At 36.3% G+C, this 22,095-nt stretch overlaps 1 protein-coding gene across 1 annotated transcript in view; it reads right to left on the bottom strand.

The window, feature by feature from the left end:
• LOC141440935 (dual 3',5'-cyclic-AMP and -GMP phosphodiesterase 11-like) overlaps nt 1–22,095 on the bottom strand; it is a 174,281-nt gene that overhangs the window by 137,507 nt on the left and 14,679 nt on the right. Inside the window, exon 2 of the mRNA XM_074105528.1 lies at nt 15,423–15,727. Within this exon, the coding sequence (XP_073961629.1) occupies nt 15,423–15,552 (130 nt within the window). The 5' untranslated portion in view covers nt 15,553–15,727. The remainder of the gene's footprint in view (nt 1–15,422; nt 15,728–22,095) is intronic.

Raw genomic sequence — 22,095 nt, 5'->3', positions numbered from 1 at the left:
TGGCATGGCTAAAGATAACATCTTTAATGGACCATCTATGGCAAAGTGTTTAAGTTAATGGCAAAATAAACGTCATCCAATTGAGTTCAGAACATAATCGAATCAGTCCCAAGCATTTAGACAACTCCCACTCATGGGCGCTGGGAATTCTAGTAATGACGTCAGTGGCCTTTTGACTGACTATACTCTGTTTCTACGGTAGGCGAAAAAACGTACTATGTGTAACTTTTCTCATGTATCTCTCAATGTCATTCTAAAACATGATACAACAAGTTTTATTGTGTTGAGTGACCAGACCACTTACAGCCCGTACTTTGAAAATTTGTACTAAGAGCAAATGATAAAGAAGTGCATCGGACAAAAATTTGTTTTTTTAAATATAGTAAAATTGATAACATTAAATTATTATAAATTATTACATCACATAAATAAAATAAAATTAAAGAAAACAATATCACATTCAATTAAATTAAATTACAAATATCAAATCAACAAGCAAATGAAATTAAATGTACTAATCTCACAAATGAATTAAATTAATTAAGAAATTAAACTTAATTATAGATTAAATCAAATCACAAATTAATTAACCTAGATTACAAAAACTACATAGGTCCCTAACATTAATAAAAGTATACAAAATGAGATAAAAACAAAACAACAAACAAAAACACAAAATATGTAGGTTTATTATACCTTCTTCAATGCTCGTTTTTTCGCCTTTCGTAGAAACAGAGTATAAATTCACGCCGAAACTGAAATTAAAATTGAAATTTTCTGAGAAATTTCTGCAGGTGGGTGTAGATTTTAATATGTATGCATAATTACTAGGACGACACCATTTTCGAACAATTTTTGCAATGTTAAGATCGCATGCTAGTAATTTATGAGGAAACAGGATACAATGGAAACCTAATTCCTTTATGGTCTCTGTCCAGAAGTTATCGAAATACTTCGACTTAGATATTCTTTACAGGAATTGAGTTGTGTGGAATGGAAGTTTCCGTTTTGAGCGCGACATGCAAGTGCGATTATTTAATACTGTGGCTGAACACGCGACCGCTGTGAGCAATTTATTCACAAATTACGTAACGCTGTTACGATCTTGTACCGAAGTATGCCGATGCTGCGAACTGCGGCTACACGCAAGACGCGATAGACACTCATAAATCAATAAGTAATATAGTAAAAAAAAAAAAAACGTTTTAGTAATTATTACTTTTTTAATCCCATCTTATGCCTCTAGGTTGGTAACGCGTTTGCAATACCCCTGGTGTTGCAGATGTTTATGGGCGGTGGTGACCTCTTACCATCAGGAGACCCACTTGCTCATTTGCCTTCCAGTCGCATAAAAAAAAAGGTCATTTAGAAAGCTTACTCTTAACGTGATACTACAAAAACTTAGTCCTGTTGGTATTTTATTGGTTACTATCATCGACATTTATGTACCTTACGGCACTAGACTGGCTGTTTGGAACAAAACGCGCGGCGCATCAATCAACTACTTTGACACAACCGCTGTCACGGACGTCAACAGACTATAGTGAACTATTCACAAAACCGCGCTGTGAACTGTTTTTGTGCGCCGTTTTGATGTAAGAAACAAGCAGTCTAGTACATAGATGTTAATGGTTACTATTATCTAATAAAAGAGTAAGCCGAGTCTTAAATCCGTCAAAAATGGACTTTGAGGCATCTCACAAAAGAAGCAGTGAAAAAAGCTGTGCCCTTAGTGTAAGTTTTCGGTTACAAAATACGTCTCGATCGCGTTCGCGTTAAAATCTCAATTTGCATGGAAACACGAACATCGCAAACGTTCCGCTAGAGGCGCTGTTCGTGTTTCCATACAAATTAAGATTTTAACGCGAACGCGATCGAGACGTATTTTGTAACCGAAAACTTACACTAGGGGTACTGGTGGCGGACAGTTACGGATGAGTATACTGGGAGGCAACTGAGTAATTTGATACAGCGGCCGATTGCCGCCGCACCCCTCCTACGTTTATTTAACACAGGGAAAGTTCTCCCTTTTGTTACGTTAGTTACTTTTTAGGGTTCCGGAGCTAAAATAGCAAAAAAGGAACCCTTATAGTTTCGCCATGACTTTCTGTCTGTCTGTCCGTCCGTGGCTTTTCTCAGGGACTTTCAATGCTAGAAAGCTGTAATTTTGCACGAATATATATATGTAAAGTATGCCGACAAAATGGTACAATAAAAAACGAAAAAAAAATTTTTTAGGGTACCTCCCATAGACGTAAAGTGGGGGTGTTTTTTTTTTCTCATCCAACCCTATAGTATGGGGTATCGTTGGATAGGTCTCTTAAAACCATTAGGGGTTTGCTAAGACGATTTTTCGATTCATTGATATTCAACTTTAAAGTGCAAATTTTCATTAAAATCGAGCGTCCCCCCCCCCTCTAAAATCTAAACCGGTTGGTGGAAAAATTTGAAAAAATTCAGGATGGTAGTAAGTAGGTATATCAAACTTTCAAGGAGAACTATAACGGCTAAGTTTGTTTCAGAATTATTAGTAGTTTTACTCTTAAATATACCTAAGGTATAAAATATACCTAATCTTGGAAGATTCCGTATAAAATACGAAAAATATTGCTTAATTTTTTCGTTATGGCTACGGAACCCTATTTTGGGCGTGTCCGACACGCTCTTGGCCGGTTTTTGATATTTACACAGCAGATAAAGCTGTTAAGTTGATGCAAGATTCCTGTGGTCCAAACTGTAAACTCAAACGGACCTCACGATATTAATACCATTTAGCGATATTCTATAAGTCCATGCCAGAAAACCTTCATTGTATGATTTGGTCTTGACATGCGGTTTTCTGGATTTTACAAAGATAATAGGGATTCACAATTAATAGCACTTTCCAGGCTCGGCTTCGGCAATTTCCACTACAAAACACAAAAGGATTGAAACTAAAAAGTATGGCGATAAATAATAATTTAAGGAAATTTACATGAAATTTTAACATTGTATTGACATTAAATATGAATTATCTAAGATAAATATGAATTATATAAAATGTGTCGAAAATAATTATTATAAGTAAAATATTGTAATAGCTAGACATTCTATACCCTTACAGGGTGTCGTACCATCAGCCAAATATGTGGTCTACCACCCTAAAGCTGATAATTGTTTGCATGCCATAAAACAGTAATGCCAATAAACGTGTCTGTCAACTTGAAAGTTCGACTTTAGCGACATATTCATTTGATAGGAATTTGTTTAAAAATTAGTAGACCACTTATTTGGCTGATGGTACCTGCCATCTTATAAAACTACCATCTAATAATGTAATGAGCATGAATTTAAATGGATAAATATGAATATATGGGAATTATAAACGGGATATAAGCACTTGTCTTTGTGGAATCTGGTAAAAGCTCCGTCTCAATCAAAGCACATCCTTCAATGTGACACGTGATACACGGCAAATAGGTGGTTTAGGAATCACTAGAGACTGGGTCTCAGACAGAATCAGATGCAGATACAAATACCGGTCTAGCAACGTCGCGTGAAGGTTTAGTCCTGACTCATGCTCGTAGGTATATACTGAGCCGCAAGTCATAAAAAGTATGTATAACAGATAGTTTTTTTTTTTGTATGTATCGATGCAGTGAAAAGGGTCAACTCAGTACGATATGGTTTTGTGGGAGAAAACTTTAAACCGGTATAACACTTACTTTTCTTGTGGTGGAGACATGATCCGTTGAGGCGGCACATGCTCGCCGTTTGCCCCATGCGGGCGCTACCTCGCGCTACCCGCCATCCGCATCACGCTACATCGCATCGCTGTCACGCCATGGGCACAACACTGGCACTTTACATTTCACTTCACTTCTGATACTGGCTGGATGTTTAAATAAAGTAATTAATGCAGTTGTGAGGAGGTGGTAAAACTACTTATTCAGACAAGAACTATTTTTATTCCAGAAGATTTTTTACTAACGTTTTGGAACTAAGTCAAATTTGAGTGAAAACGCAACTAACACAAATAGTGATATTTATATAATGTTTCAATCGTCGAGGTAAATATTAGTCGTGAGTTTAGCGTGTAGTCCTGTTTTTGGTATTTTAACTATGACGATATTTATGATTATGTAGGTAAAGGTTATAAAATAGCATGTAACTTACTTAGTGCCTACTAATAAAAACATCAAATTAGATCTAAATTGTACAAGTAGGTAATATAATGTTATCCTTTGGTCTCATCCCCAGCCTATATATGTTAAACTGCTGGGCACAGGCCTCCTCTCAAAATGAGAGTGCTTGGGCCGTAGTTCCCACGCTTGGCCCAGTGCAGATTGGGAACTTCACACACACCATTGAATTACTTCGCAGGTTTGTGCAGGTTTCCTCACGATGTTTTTCTTCACCGTAAAGCTCGTGGTAAAATTCAAATGTAATTTCGCACATGAATTTCGAAAAACTCACGAGGTGCGAGTCGGGGTTTGAACCGACGATCCTCTGCTTGAGAGGCCATAGGTCAAACCACTCAGCCACCACGGCTTTTTGTCCTTTGGTCTGCACTACAGAATTATAAATAAATAAATAAGCGTGAAATCTCAACAGGGACGCACTGGCGGAATAAAACGGAAATTTTTGCACAGCAATGTGACACTTTAGCCGATTTAAAAAAATCACAATAAAGCACGAGCAAAACGAATTTCTTTAAAGCTTCTGATATTTTAAATTTGAAAACAGCGATCGCACATTGAAATAATATTTGCAAAGTTCTGACCTGTCAGAGCATACAACGGACGACGTTATCCAAACATGAACCAACACACAGCGTCAACAAAATTTATAGTCGAGCGATTTAAACGAAATTGTTTGTAAAAAATCTAAAACTTTATTGCCAGGAAACGAGTTGTTTGCAGTTTATATTGAAATACAGTTTGATTGTTGGCGCATGAATATATTTCAATATTTTACTACCTTAAATCTATGTCAAAGTACCCTGCTTTTTTAAAAGTTAATTGATCCAATTTATAACAATTAACATACACTATTCTCATTATAAACTTCAATGTATTCAGTCGACTCGCTTTCGATGCATTTTCAACAGCAAAAGGCAAAGCCAATTCGGATAATTATTGGCTAAAAGATAATCAAGAATGAAAATATTTTAATTTCCACGGTGAAACAGTGTAAAAGTTTATTAAAACATGAACATATTTATGGTACGGTACACCAATCTCTACCTAAACTAAAGCAAAGTAGAATTTATTGTTAATATGGACAATGCATTAGACGATCAAAATCTTGACCACACAAAAGGTTTTACTCAAGCTCAAGCTCTTATCTCGGCAACCGGGGCATCAGTTATTCAGATTTTAATCTTACTAAAAGCACAGAATATATAATAGTACTAACGTAAAAGGGAGAGCGAGTAACAGTTTAACGTATTGTTGTTTAGTTAAAAGTAAGCCAGCGAGCTAAACGCACTCTACGTCGTTAAGTTACCTCCACAGTTTGCTTGTAATTTAATCTACTACTATAAGGGAAGTATATTTCGCGTTTACCAAAAGTAGTACATCAAATAATATTATGACAGCACGATTGGACAACGTAAAATTAACTCTTTTACCAGAATTTAAAACATCAAACTACTATTAGGTACTTATATTGTACTACTATAGTACTTGCACGTAAACAAGTCTTTAAAATTGAATCACTAAGATTTCGATATAATAAAGAAAGACCCAAGTGCGTAACAACACTGTGGCAATTTATTTGCGGGCTCAAATAAATCGCTGTTAATTAAAAAAATACCGCGACATTAATTTTCTGAGACTAAATTGGGTAACTTGTTACTTATCACTTTTGATTTATTCGTGAACGAAGCCAACTTGAAAATGCTGTGTTTTTAAACTGTAAAAACAAAAGATGTCTTTGCGCAAATTGCGCAATTAACTAAAATGAATATTTTTGCAATGAAGAGAAGAATGACTGGCAGAATTAATTGATAGTCGTTTGAAAAATGTTTTTGTTATTGCTACTTAGCAGAAACTGACCTAACGCACTGGTTACCCTCGAAAAATATTTGTGTAAATTATTTAATCTACCTACATTTCTATCTACTATAACTGTTGCCCGCGCACGTACGGATGGATGTAATTATCATCATAATGTACATACTTACTATTAAAACATTTTGATTTCTAACCCATTGTAGAAACTTCAAGCACCTTTCAGTAGGTTAAATAGAATATACTTAGTTGAAAATATTTATGAAAAATACGGTTACGGTACGGTTTATTAGTTGAAGATACCGACTTGGTGCACTTTAAGATAACCTAAGCACGTGTATGTAACCTGAGCAAATTAGTGCAACTAACACTATTTATTCAGTGAATGGCACTTTGGATTGCGCATACTTTTCAAAATAATTTGGAAATTCTAATTTTCCCTCGCGCGATTTTACGTGATTCAGAATTCCTTAGATTCCAGATTAGTGAATAGCGCGAGTAACAACAAGTTAAAATTAAACATGTGTGGGTTTTAGTTGGAACTGCTGCGTTAGTAACTGAATCAGACTGAGCTGATAAAGATGAAAAAAGCGGCCAAGCGCGAAACGAACTCTGTACAGTTACATGCCGTTTTACTGTCTATGATAACGCTTTGTGAGTCCGAAATACCTAAGCGTTAGACGCGTTATCAAATGCATAGAACAGCTGTCCTGGAGGGTTACTCCGAAATTCGAATATTCCCTGTCACTTTACTTCTGAATACCAATATAGTAGTTAATATTATAAATGCGAAAGTAGGTCTGTCTGCGTCTGTAACTATTGTAAAGAAAGAAAAAAAAAAGTGAAAGATTTATCCACCATATTAGTTACCTAAAACAAAATACTGACACGACAGAAACTATAGCGATGAAACTCAGCACAATAGCTGCAGCGTCTCGTCTTTTCAGTTTGTTGTGAATTAAAAAAAAAACATCCGTACATATGCCTGACAGCAAAATGACAGGTTCCAAAAGTTCCCAACAAACTGACCGGATATTGTTGCTCATCGGTGATTTCATTTTGTATTATTAATGGTCTATTACCCCAAGGTAGGCTGATATCAGGATATCAGAATGAATCCAATTTTACGACTCCTACACACCTCCAGGATAAAAATTCTACCTCGTCCGTAATTGCTGACATTTTTCATCTCGCAAAATGACGTTATCAAACTTCTGACTTGAATTAATGAGATTAACAAGTTCCTGATTGCCAAGCGTTGGCTCGTAGGATTTGCGTACAATGTTGCCGAGGTGAGGGCAAAGGTCAGGTTTTTTTTATTCCAGAATAATTTGCGTATTTCTCACGGCCCGTTATAATCCTATTAATATTATAAATCCCAAAGTATAAAGTGCAGTGTTTGTTAGGTACTCCTTAATGCTAAAATTTTTGGTTGGACGGACAATTAACACTCAATTAACCTAGTCCCAAAGTAAGCTTAGCAAAGCTTGTGTTATGGGTACTAAGCAACGGATAAATATAATTATATTGATAGATACATGCTTAAATACATATTAAACACCCAAGACCCGGGAACAAACATTCGTATTTTTCATACAAATATCTGCCCCGACACGGGAATCGAACCCGGGACCTCAAGCTTCGTAGTCAGGTTCTCTAACCACTAGGCATCTGGTCGTCAAAATGGGTATGTATGACTATTTTGTCTAAATTCCCTTTTAATTTAAAAAATAAAATTCTGGGATTTCTACCGCTAGGTTTAGAGACATGAAATTTGACAACGTTAAATTTTTTGGGAATTCCCATGGAATTTTGCTAAGTCCCGAATTTAAATGAAACCGTGGGTAAATGCTAGAGTTTTACTTTATAAAGCCGTGAGCTCTACGCGTCTATTTCACGCCATGTCACACGAGTAAGTTTATTAACTTCCGACTTTTCCCTTTAGACTTTAGCGTAAACCAGAGTTTCGGGAACCGAATGCTCCAAAGCGAGACTGAATATTGTCATAGCGGCGCGCGCGGTGAAGTCGCATAATTTGGAAGTATAGGTCCCTGGTATATCACAACAATTCACGGGAATAAATATTACGGGAAACTTGGCACCAATTGACTTAGTCCCAAACTAAGCAAAGCTTGTACTATGGATACTAGGCAACGAATAAACATACTTACATAGATAAACACACAAACATTACGCCTGTATACCCAAATGGGGAGGCAGAGCACACGAAACGTTACCGCTTCGGAGCCACTTTTAGCAATTTTAGCTTTTAAGTTTGACAAAAACGGTACAATAGTGACAGGTTGCTAGCCTGTCGCCTACGATATACCTTAACCTATATCCTAAGTCAGCTCTTACGACATCCACGGAAGAAATGGAGAGGTGTAATTCTAACCCGACACCACATGGGTATATAGATAAATACATACTTAAATACTATTAAACATCCATGACCCGAGAAAAAACATTCGTATTATTCATACAAATATCTGCCCGGCCGGAAATCGAACCCGGGACCTCAAACAGCGTTGCTGCACCCACTGTGTAGCAGCACATGCTGAGTGGAGACCTTTTTTCGGTGACAATTGGTGTCATCACCATACAATTTATTATAAATTATGCTTGTATAGTAATATATTATTATTTTTTGTGTTTGGTGGTGGTACTGTTGGGACCGTTAATAAATCATTTTTCTTTCTTTCTTTCTTTCTTAGTTAGGTTCTCTAATCACTTGGCCATCCGGTCGTATTTAAAAAAATGAGTTATTTTCAAATAGATCACATTGTGCCAGTTCCAAATTGCCCCCTCTCCCGAACCTTGACGCGCTTCATCTTTGTCATTTTTTGTTTCATTGACAAAAGAAAAAATACGTGTCCAATATTTCATGATTTATCTAACTGACGTAATAAATAGAATAATTATTTTTTGCCCAGAATACACCCAATACAGGATACTACCCAATTACAACAAAAATGTGTGATGTTAACAAATCCACATAAAAGATTCTGTCTATTTGTACTACTTCCTGAGAACAAATTGTTATTTAATGCAGCGCTTGAGATTTACCGGAGAGCTTCCCACTTAAATAATAATTTTGTAATGGCGCGAAGAACTAAAAAAGATGACTCCCCTTTGTAACGCAAATCATGATTAATGACTGTTTAATACTATTTATTACGAGGACCCGAGCTAAGCTGAACGATTAGTTCCATCCAACAATTTGAAAGCGGAAAGGATATAAAGTATTATTCCTATTGCAAAGACGATTTCATTGTTGTAAAAGACAAAAGACTTGGGACATACGAAGTTTAGTGCAAGAAACAAGTTTCAATCGCCGGAGTAAGGTTATAAAACAAGTGTTGTTTTCTACGGCATGACTGAATATTACTTCCAAAATTGTGAAACACATAATAATATGAGTTATTGCAGTCTTAGAAAATAAATTTCATAGTAGTATTGTCAAACGCATGGAAGTCCCTACTGCGAGCCCTATGTCCCTGCTGAGGGACTACAGGAATTCATCATCATCATCATCATTGTCAAATGAAACAATCGTAAATCGTGTATTATGTGCAGACACTTTAGAACTTTCCAAACATCAGTCACGATAACTTGCCTCAACTACACTTTCCAACTTTTTAACGCGTCATCAAAGGTGCAATTTTCAATAGACTGATATTCCGCATTCAAACTTAACAATGGGTATGAATTATTCATGATTCGAATCGGGCTCAAGATTCCAATGCGGTGGTTGATTGCATTTTTTACAAAGCTGCATCTTTGTATAAGGAAGTTGCGTTTCCGTAAAATTAATCAGTACGGCCCTGCTTTCAAAGCCGACTGCAGACTTTCTTTTGACCAATACTCAGTCGTTCCTTACTTTTAAGTATGAAAACTTAACCTAATGTCATGATGTTCATGTGGAATAGAATATGGAATTTTCAAAGGCGGCAATGGCTTCGTACTCGTACAATGATAAAAATCGGCCAAGTGCGAGTCGGACTCACGCACGAAGGGTTTCGTACCATTATCTATACAACCAGGGGTATTGCAGACGCGTTGCCAACCTAGAAGCCTAAGATGGGATACCTCACGTGCCAGTATTTCACCGGCTGTCTTACTCTCCACGCCGAAACAACAGTGCAAGCACTGCTGCTTCACGGCAGAATTAGCGAGCATGATGGTGGTAGCAATCCAGGCGGACCTTGCACATGGTCCTATCACCTGCATAATTGTTGTATGGGAGCCCCCTTAAATATTTATTATATTTTAATTTAATTATATTATACAACTAAATTTTCTGTGAATGTTTCAAGCCTCTAACCTGTTGTCCCAATCCGCACTGGGCCCGCGTGGGAACTATGGCCCAAGCCCTCTTGTTCTGAGAGGAGGCCTGTGCCCAACAGTGGGACTTATATAGGCTGGGATGAGGCTGAATTTTCTGTGAATGTTTCAAGCCTCTAGCCTGTTGCCGTTATTAATATCGAGCAAAAAACGGCAAAAAAATCACGTTGTATGGGAGCCCCCTTAGACATTTATTTTATTCTATTTTTTGTATTTGTTGTTATAGCGACCATAGTTATACATAATCTGTGAAAATTTCAAGTGCCTAGCTATTACGGTTCAAGAGATAGAGCCCTGTGACAGACGGACGGACAGACAGACAGAGAACGGAGTCTCAGTAATAGGGTTCCGTTGGCACCCTTTGGGTACGGACCCCTAAAAACTATTAGTTCTGTTATGTTAGCGTGAAAATAAAATTATACGTTCTAGAAGTAGTAGTGGACGATCGGATGGCCAAGTGGTTAGAGAACCTGACTACGAAGCTTGAGGTTGAGGTCCCGGGTTCGATTCCCGGCCGGGCCAGATATCTGTATGAGTAATACTAATGTTGGTTCTCGGGTCTTGGATGTTTAATATGTAATTAAGTATGTATTTTTCTATATAAGTATGTTTATCCGTTGCCTGGTATCCATAGCACAAGCTTTGCTTAGTTTGGGCACAAAACACAGATAGTTCAGAAGTCAATCTCCATAAATGTGCGCTCGATCAACGCACACATAAACACTGCTCACGGACACGGTATCTCGGCACGGTTGGGACCAGTGCGAGCGGGAGTGCCATGCGCTTGAGACACACGTCTGTGAACTTTTTTGTGCAATAATGGAGCAACAAAAAAAAAGTTATTATAACTGTTCAGTGGAGTGGACGGTTGTTTAAATTAACTTAAATAATCGTGAATTTCGCCAATAACGAAATCGTCGCAAGATATTTTCTCTGACAAATTTATAATATAACAATGACATTAAACTTAAAATATTTTAGTTATTAATTTTCGTTTTCCATTCTTCCCGTTTCATTCTCAACAATAAATCAAACAACTAGATAAGAGTGCCACTACCACGATAGTTTTTGGTGCATAAGCCATAATTGACAAACTTAGAGCGACCGCCGAGCGTAGGTATGAAAAGTGAAGTACATACAGGAGATTGACTTTTGAACTATCTGTATTTTGTGGTTTGGGACTAGGTTAATGAGGGCTATTGTTTTTTGTCCCACTAGATGGCGCACTGTTGCGTGAGCTTTTTAAGTATGGCTTTCAAAGTCTGTTTTTACGGGTGTGAAAACAAAGTTTAGATTAAAATCATATTTAATACACCTTAAAACCGTACCATAAAAATATCGAGCATGCCACAGTGTTGCATAGTCCCCGTTTTGTTCGGATAAAAGGGAGGACAAAGGTTTCCGAAAGACAAAACTGTCTCAAAATATAGACATTCATTGCCCCGGAACGCATATTTGCCATAATTAATTTCAGATATTGCAAAATATTCACAAAATTATTCTAATTATAAATAAACCCGCGTAGCTCACCCAAAAACTATGAGATTTGACATTTCGGAGACCTCACGCTAGTGCCTGATAGTAGTACGTGATATTTATTATTATTTATTTATTAACTAACCCTAACCCTAGTTATTAGGTATAGTGGGACTTCTTTACGTGGTACAAAATGTTTGAGTACTATTTCATCTCATAAAGGAAAGGTCAAATGTAGGCACAGTGTGGGCATAAAATTAGGCTGGCCAATACTAATGTGAAGCGAGCAATCAACGTGTGAATAGTTCCTTTAGTTTCCCAAAAATGAAATAGGTTAATAACCTATTGCTATTCATTTACAGATAGTAAGTACTGATACCAGCTATATCTCACGGCATACATAGTTTATGTAGAAGAATAATTTGGCTAGATTATCATTTTGACATTTTGAAAAATCAAAAATTACTTACCGGATGTTGTCTGCCAAATTTCAATCCTCAAGATTTAATTAATGCGTCGCTTATTATTTTAGTTCCTAGTAGTCTTTCCTTCTTTCTGTTAAAAGATTGCCTGGAAGAGATCGCTCTTAAGCGATAAGGCCACCTATTGCTTACCTTGTATTTTTCTCTCTGTGTACATACCTGTTTTTCGTATCGTTTACTATTTCTGGTTTACAATAGAGAGTCATTGTATTGTATTGTTACTTTTTTTAATTTATTTACTCATTTAGGTGTTACACAAAAAAAATACGACTATACTTTGCCAAATTGCAAACAGTTTGTTGGCGAATACTACACTCCTTATTTATAGATAGGTGTAGAGATAATGCTTTGTGTTTGTTTGGAATTTGACGATTATTTTACTGCTACACTGTCCCAGATTAACATAGGCCAATTTCTATATTAGATAATTGCAAAGTTTCTACGGGAAGCAGCACAAGTACAAGTACTTAGCGGGAAACACCTATTATCATAGTTTTGTCCGAGTGGATCAAATCCCGAGGGAGTCCACCTACACAATGCACGTGCATATGCATAACGGTACAAGATTCTCAATAAATCTCACGTTCTCTATGATTCACCTCCGGAGTTATTGCAATATGCAATGAGCCCCTCAAGGCGACAAGGTAACGCAATCTGTGGTGCCCGAGTCGAATACTAAACGCGCATAATGTATTCATCCGGGAAAAATCGCGGTTCGCCCGCCCCGGCACACGCGAGCCGAATGTAATACCAACGAAATTATTATATTATGCCGTATTTACGAGTATAGCGGGTGTAAGATTTAAATTATTGCCAAGATTTCAACGAAAGTTAATTCTGATAGCTGAAACAAAGGTTGTAATTTCTTATGAATCCGTTCTCTTTGTAATGGAGTGCTTCAAACCCCACGGTTTACAGTTAGCGGTTGACGTCAAATTGCAAGTTCCGCGTAGACGCCACTTCTTGGCGCCAGCTGTAATAAATCCCAGCTAACGCATTAAAAATCTCGTTAAAATTCTCCCGAGTACCAGTGTTCGCAGATCGGCCACGATCCGCGGGGAAGCTGCGGTTAAGAATATGCTAAGGATATGAGTACTAACGCTGGGATTAGCACGTAATAGTTATTGGAAACTTTTACGAGTACATGCATTCCACACAAGCGTAACAATTGCAGGTGTAATAAAAATCGTCATTTATTTTCCTTATTCGAAATTAAATTTTATAGTAGTGGTTATCGTCTTCTACTCTAATAAAAACAAATGCCACTCGTGCGTTATAGCAGCAGAAAAGCAACAAGTAAGTTCACTAAACTAATCGCTCAACTCGTCGCTTGGCTGTAAAAACCGACGTGAATCATTTGTACTTTGTAAGGAATCTTACTCCCGAGTAACTTTTAAATCGATTATCTCCTTAAAAATTCTTACTTGATGCTTTACAAGTAAATCATCACAAGTGGTACATTTAAAAATGAAAAGTTAACTATTTTTTGCCAAATCCGGAAAAATCTGTAGCAGTGGCCCGCCTCGATTTCGCTCGTTTGCAAATTTGACAATGAAGAGGCTAAGACATAAAGAAAGTCTGTAACCAAAGGCGATAACTTCACATTTTTCACCGTTTTCCCCCAAAACAACACCCGCACGAACCAGGGCGGTGGCTATATATCTCTTCCTCTTGAATCATTCTCTCCCATTCAAATTACTTTCATTATTTAAAATACATACAAACATACTTGACTTTCATGACCTTATGGTAATCTTGGAAAGACAACTGACGTCTTTTCACTAGTCTATCTTTTTTTATAAATAAAATTAACAATTGATACAAAGATTTAAGTCACGTGTATGCGATGTGAAACACGAGACACACGCCGTTGTTACCATCCTCAAAAGTTAAAAGTTTGTCGTTGTCATTAATTAAAAATGCAACACAAGAGCATTATAATCAGCATGTGTTTGTGGCATGATCGCCCGACCAGCCGGCCGACGAATCGGGCGGACAGTCCGCTCCGGGGTGGAATGCCGTCGCAAGGTCGGGAACGTTCATCGGCCGAGGATCGCGATTCCACGATATGTGAGCACAGAACTTGTTTTATGGATTACGTTATTATTGCATTCCTATAGCTCAGCTGCACTAGGGTGGGACCAAGCCGATGTTTAGAATAACTTTTTTTAATGAAGCAGAAGCATTAACCGTCTCCAAACGTGAATAAAATTATTATTACTGAACTTATTTATTCTAAGTAAAATACATAATACTACCTGATACGTATGCACTAGTCTAGTCAAAAAAAGGACCGTCAAAACTGGTTTTACATATTTACAAACAAATTGTCAAGTTGGTAACCTCTTCTGCTGATTGTTTTTATTGGGTCTTTTATAGCGGGCTCTTTTTATGACTACCACAAGTGTTGAATTTGGTTAGAAATTAATAAATACATACATTGTACTCAAGTACAACTGAAGAACACGGCTTTCATCGAAACAATTAATTTACAGTTATCATTGTTTATACGTCAAGGCATTTTAAATGAAATACTCTGTCAGCATGAAGGCTTTAAATATTACTCATTCATTTAGAGACAAACTTCAGACATCAAAACAATAGCACAACTCTAGAATTTATCTCGTTAGATTTCGAAGAAGTAATGTTAATGTCCGTGACGAAAATATACGATGGCGACAGTTGAAATATTTTTCATTAGCTGCTGTTAAATACAGCTTGTATTGTTGATATAGCCTCAAACTGTAACCAGACGTAGATTTAAGTGCTGTGAACCGATATTAAAACAAATTGTTAACTTAAACCAGAGCGTAATGAATATTTGTTTTTTTTTTCAAGCAGCAACGTAATGCGTACAATTTGATACGAGAGGAGAAGCGTTCTGTGACAGCTGTCACGTCAACAAATGCGATGTTTTGAATAAAAACAAAGTAGTGTTACTTAGTGAGTGATACATTTGCGTGCAATTTTTTTTATAATTCAAATAATAAGTCTATTTTTTTACTAAAACATAATAGAGTGTGATTATTAGGGCCTTCACTAACTACCCTTAAAGTTTGAGGTTGTATCAAAAATACGCGCTGTATATAAAAATTAATAATCAAAATAATAAAACAAAATACTATACCAAAACATTTCCTAACGAGTGGGCAATTCATCAAGTACTTCCAGGGTGTATGCGGCAGTGGTTTTTTCTTCTTATAGCTCCTATGAGGGTGGCGGCACCGCTCAGGAGCCTTGCCGTTTTTTGTGAACATTCCGAGGAGACCCTGCCACTTCCATAGACTGTCACATCACTGGCACTATCGGGTACAGCACAAACACTGCCACTAATCAGCACTAGCACGACTCACAAAGACAAACCACTAAATCAAGGTCATCCGAAGTCATCACTGTCCGAAAGAGAGACTACACCACTCCGCGCAAACGTAACTGCAAAGAAGAAAAACAAAAAATTGTAAGACCCACATTGGGTTAGAAAATAAATAAAAGTAATGAAAGTAACTTTGCCTATGACAGACGACTGGAATATTAAAATGAATGGCAGTGTGCCATATTCTATGGCCACTTTCGCTGTCGTTCTTAACGAAAGAACGGAACAAAAAGTATGAGCAGGGCGCCGGCTGGTTTTTGTAAAGTCCCGTTATATGAAAGTGGCTTCAGTCAGACAAATAACAGACTGCTATTGCTACCTACTACGTTTAATTGCTAACTTCGATGCCAAACATTGTTCAACTTGTTTTTTTGCTACATGTTCAAGAACCGGACTGTTTGTTTTTTAACAACCAGTCTAACTTGTATTTGATTTGTATAATGATGAGTGAAATACATTTCAATATAAATGCCCTGCTTGACCATGCTGACCTTTTCAGGGTTAAATAGCGTTAGAAAAAAACCTGCCCTGCTAGTTTACTGGGTCAACCATTGTTGCAATAATAATTACTTTAATTGTATTCTTTATGAAATTAAGGACTAAAAAAACTAAATAAAAGCTTTTTATTTATTACCACTAGGTACTGGAACTTAATCAAGTGAAATATTAAGAAAAACAGACATGATTAATTTCTTAAGGCGGGAATGGTGGTAAATTATGTTATGAGTGAAAATCACAGAAAAGAGAGTCTTAAGTATAACATTAGACTACCAATAAAATGAAATTTTATCACGTTTTCAAATGACGGTTTATATCGTGCCAGTAATAAGCTACAATCATCATATCTGTCGAAAGAGCTATGCAGTATGCAAGCACAGGTCTTTGCCAAGGCTCTCTACGACGACCGGTTTCGTGCTACCGCCCACGATCTTTACCAGATGATCTTCCCACTTGCAGAGACCTACCAACACCAAACCAAACCAACAGTGCTACGAGCAATACCACTTAGTGTGTGCAATTTAGATGAGCTACGTCAGTAACCTGAGTTTCTCTACGGATCTTTTTTCTGATTCAGTTTTAGATAGGTACTCAAACCATTGATATTTCCTATTGTCCGTCTGTTTGAGTTATCCTGAGTGTTCTTATAGGATCTATTGTTAGGGACCACTCTGCTTCACTGCACTCAGGTGGTTCTTACAATATTTTAATACTGCTCTTGTCGCAGTCATACATAATCAAAAACTCGCAATTGGGCATTTATTATTTTTGTTAACACTGTCAGTTGCATGGATGTCACTGCCGAGGGTGTAATTAATTTTGTTTTCTAATATTTCGGGAAAGTGCTAATGCTTATGATAGATTCACTTATTATTTATGATACGGGTAATAATTAACGTTTTTTTTTTACAAATATTTTAAGGAGTTGCTACATCCACGGTCCTCGGTAGTGTTATCCTCGATACGATATACATACTTGATTTTAATTTATTCTTGTTTTTATGGTGTGATAAAGTGGTATACATTCATATTAGGTACAAAACGTGAACCTGTAACGTGAATCATTTAATTTTGTGTTCCGTGGTGTGAAATCTCTTTTTAGGGTTCCAGTCAACTAGGAACCCTTATAGTTTCACCATGTCTGTCCGTCTGTCTGTAAAATCTAAACTGTTAGGTGGAAAAATTTGAAAAAAATCAGAATGATTACTATCGTATCGTATGTGTACGACACGCTCTTGGCCGTTTTATTTAATTTGGTTTATTTGTGAACTGGATTTCAGATTTTGGACATCTTCAATGCTTGTGTGAAATTTGAGAGCTATAGCTTAGTTTAGTTTAGGTAATTATTAATTAATTCAATATAAATAATATTATAGTACAATTTACGCAAAAGTCAATTTATAAGAATTTATATTGAAATTGTCAAAGGTAAGTAAGATTAATAACAATAATAATAAATAAAAACCGGCCAAGAGCGTGTCGTAAACGCCCAGGATAGGGTTCCGTAGCCATTATGAAAAAATCAAATAATATTTTTCTAAGGATTTCGTATTGTGTAACTGAATCTTCCAAGTTTAGGTATATTTTATACCTTAGGCTGCTATTTACTCTTAAACTACTAATAATTCTCAAGCAATCTTAGCCGCTATAATTTTCCTTGTAAATTTGATATATTTACTACCATTCTGAATTTTTTAATTTTTTTCCACCCAACACACCCCATTTTAGAGGGGGGGATGCTCGATTTCAATAAAAATTTGCATTTTAAAGTTGAATATTTCGCAAACAGATTACTGAATAGAAAAATTGTTAGAAACCCCCCAATGCTTTTAAAAGACCTATCCAACGATAAGATAGAAATAAAAATCACCCCCACTTTACGTCTATCGGAGGTACCCTAAAAAAAATGTTTTTACTTTTTTTATTGTACCACTTTGTCGGCGTGACTGATATGTATATTCATGTCAAATTACAGCTTTCTAGTACTAACTGTCTCTGAGCTTACCCGCGGACAGACATGGCGAAACTATAAGGGTTCCTAGTTGACTACGGAACCCTAAAAATCTAAGCATGTCATGATAAGTACGTATGTTAAACTAAATACGGTGGTATAAGACCGACACCGTTACAGGGTCAACGACCTGTGACGCAAAATCCACATGTTTTCCTCGGATACACAATGTTTCGAAAGAAAAGACAAGCAAGTAGAGACAAGGTTTATTACATGTGCGGGCAAAAAGCCGATATAGGGAAGGTCAAGTTCACCAGTAGTGCGTGAATTACGATTTAAATTCTATCAGAACTAAATGACATTTACTTTCAAATTGCCGTACTCATAGGGGACTGATTAATGAAATCAGTTGCTTAGCAACTTACAAATATAATTACTTACTACATAACGGGTCTGAATTTAGCTGTCAGTAGCGACGCAGTAAACGATTTTAGGTGTTAACGGGAGACGTCCACGCAGAAAATTGCGCCGAGTACGGCTTGAGGCTAATTTTGGATAATTTACTGAATTTATTTTAATTTATTGACTGATTTATTTGATCAGGCGGGTGAGCAAAGATATCCTTTTAGTTCATTGCTAATTTTGGAGACACAAACTTACGTGGTGCGAATTTTGTTGCACCAAGATAAAACCAGACTTCCTTTCGTGTTTTGAAATCTACTTAATATAATTTTTTATAATAAATGTGAAAATTTACTATAGTACAGAAGCTCCAGTGTGCGAGTTCGATTTGTGGATACTGAGCGGTGAGCGGCAAAAATCTGCCCTCAAATAAATGTATACAGTATAAGATTATGTATGGAGGGTGTAAGCGATAAGAATCAATTAAAATTGTGTATAAAAAATAGCGTAGTATTTATTTTCACGACACGATCCATTTTTGATCAAATTTGTGTTCACAAGTTTATGAACTCGACTGTACCTACGCCATTCATTTCTTTCAACTGAACAGAAGTATTTGCATGAAACTACAACTTAGTTATGTACAGAATTATTCAAAGTTACAGTTCAGCATGTTTAAATTAACCCTAACATACGGGGTACATGTATATTCCACTGGAATTTCCCTAGCGATTTTGTCAGAGCTATATCATTTATTTAGGTATTAGGTACCTATGTATTTAACATATATAAATTTAGTAAAATGTTAACTGCAATAAAATATTCCGCTGCGTGAGTTCATTCCTTAAAAACATTTGATAAAAAATAAAGCAATGTTTATTTTAATGAATCTTAGTCTACTAAAAAAAAAAGCTAGAATTTGGTTAGAATTTGGTATTTCTCGTTAAGCATTTCCAGAGTCCCAGTGTCATTAATATGTATATAAGCGAACAGAAAATGAGACCAGCAAAAGAAAATTAGTTACGCCTTATTACCAAGTTTTCGTGATAATAAATCTTCCGCCTAAAAAAAGTGTACCTAAGGCTGCTTCAATACACAGACTAACGCCACACATAAATTTATGTACGTTTCACTGGCCTGTTGTGTTTGGAATTATTTATGGCTCAGATTGTAGCAATTATTCCTTCGTGATCTCGGGATATTCTCCATTCCGGCAAGGAAAAAGAAACATGCTATCGTACTTTACACACGCTTCCAAGTGTGCGATTTGGAGATTTAGTGGACAAATTACATAGAGATACCTGCGGCAGAAAAAAACATTTGCAGTACCATTTTTAGGGTTCCGGAGCCAAAATGGCAAAAATGGAACGCTTATAGTTTCGCCATGTCTGTCTGTCTGTCTGTCCGTCCGCGGCTTTGCTCAGTGACTATCAATGCTAGAAAGCTGTAATTTTGCACGGATATATATATAAACTATGCCGACAAAATAGTACAATAACATTTTTTTCTCATCCATCCCTACGATTCAGTGATTTATTTACGAAATATTCAACTTTAAAGTGCAAGATCGGGAGGGCGTCCCCCCCTCTAAAATCTAAACCGGTGGGTGCAAAAATTAAAAAAATAAAAAAAGTATATCAAACTTACAAGGAAAACTATAACGGCTAAGTTTGCTTGAGAATTTAGCTTTAGAATTAGTAGCAGCCTAAGGTATAAAATATACCTAAACTTGGAAGATTCTGTATAAAATACGAAATCCTAAGAAAAATATGACTTAATTTTTTCGTAATGGCTACGGAACCCTATTTTGGGCGTGTCCGACACGCTCTTGGCCAGTTTTTTTATTTATATACAAATTACATTTTTACTTTTCGTATAATGGTCTCGGCTAACCACTATATTTATACGCCACCCTGCTGTGTATGTTCAAGTAACTTGACACCGGTTGGGTAACTGGACACTAGAACGCTTCCACGAAGTTGCCAACGTTTTAGGGCATGCCTCGTTATCGTGTTTTGTTCGTAACAGGTCAATAAACAATACTATATAGTATTACTAGCTTTTGCCCGTGACTTCGTCCGTGTGGAATAGTAACTTTGTGAAGTATTTAATTTATTTAGGATACCTATTCTACCAATAATAGTACATAACATAGAAACTTCTGCGGTTTACCGAAAACAACCTATTTTAATACATTGCTATAAATATAAACTATTTTTTTTTGTTCTTCCATCCATCCTTTCATCCGATGTTCTATGGTAAAACATAAATATTTTGCGGGTAGCCACATTTTAGCAATACTACTATGTGTATTCTACTCTGCCAATACAAAAGAACTAATTCTTCATAGTAAACTCTTGACACCTTACGTCCTTTATTGTAAGTTAGGAGGGTAAGATTATAATTAAGACGGCATTTTTACTAAGCATAGCTACAAATATTTCCGATAAATATACTTATAGTATATTTGTTTGGAATTCCTTAAGAACTTTCATCTCCATTTTTTCAAGTAAATAGGTCGAAATTTGAAAAGCGCCGGAACAAATTATTTTAGGGTTCCGTACCTCAAAAGGAAAAAATGGAACCACTTTAGGATTACTTTGCTGTTCGTCCGTCGGTCTGTCTCTCAAGACCCTTTATCTCGTAAACGCTCGAAACTCAGGTCAATAGTCCCGAAAGCTGTGAAAAAATCAAACCCCTAAGTCAAAGCAATCAAAAGCTAGTCATTAAAGAGGTGTTTCCATACAAATCGCCTTAACAGAAAAAGTTATAGGGTACTTCCGGCTGTCCTAGAAACTTGCAATTTTGCATAAAGGTAGCTCTTATAGCACAATAAATAAGAAAAATCTGAAAATCATAATTGTTCGTGTCTGACTGTATATATTAATAAGCCATCTTAAATGACCCTACATTGCGTACATTTTGCTTATGAGCTTAGAAGGCTCTGATAACACTATGCGTCATCCCCTCGCAGGTAATTTTTTTAAAAACGCTTGAACAAATATCTATTTATTTCTTATAAGTACACAAATGCCAAGTATCATAAAGAACCATCGATTTATCTTCGACAATGACGATCTTCCATATAAAGTTTCATCCACTATTACACCCCCTCATAGGAAGATTTTTTAAAAACGCGCGAATAAATATCCATTTATCTCTTATCACGTGCCCAATTCATCCATCGAAAGCGTAACAGACAGACAGACAGACAGAGTTACTTTCGTATTTATAATATATATATATATATAGTATGGATTGTAATATATCAACTGTTTATTTTTGTCATGTCATATACTGAACAGTATTCAAGCCCCTTAAAATCTCCATCGTTGGTATTTCCAAATTATTCATCATGACAATGGTTTTATTATTTACTTTCATATTCACATAAGTACCTACATAAATACAGTATTTCATTATAATGAAAATTAAACTAGTTAGAAAAGTTAACAAGAAAAAATCATCAATTCAGATATTGTGAGCAGACACGTCATCAGCACAATCTGCGCTTCCCTTCGAGCAGTCAACACTATCTACTTATACAAGACGTACGCAACACTTAGCAAGGGTCTG

Source organism: Choristoneura fumiferana, chromosome 23 (assembly GCF_025370935.1).
Source record: "Choristoneura fumiferana chromosome 23, NRCan_CFum_1, whole genome shotgun sequence".
NCBI classification, from domain to species: domain Eukaryota; kingdom Metazoa; phylum Arthropoda; class Insecta; order Lepidoptera; family Tortricidae; genus Choristoneura; species Choristoneura fumiferana.
The sequence above is the reverse complement of the archived record's forward strand: the minus strand, read 5'-3'. Positions and strand labels throughout refer to the sequence as shown.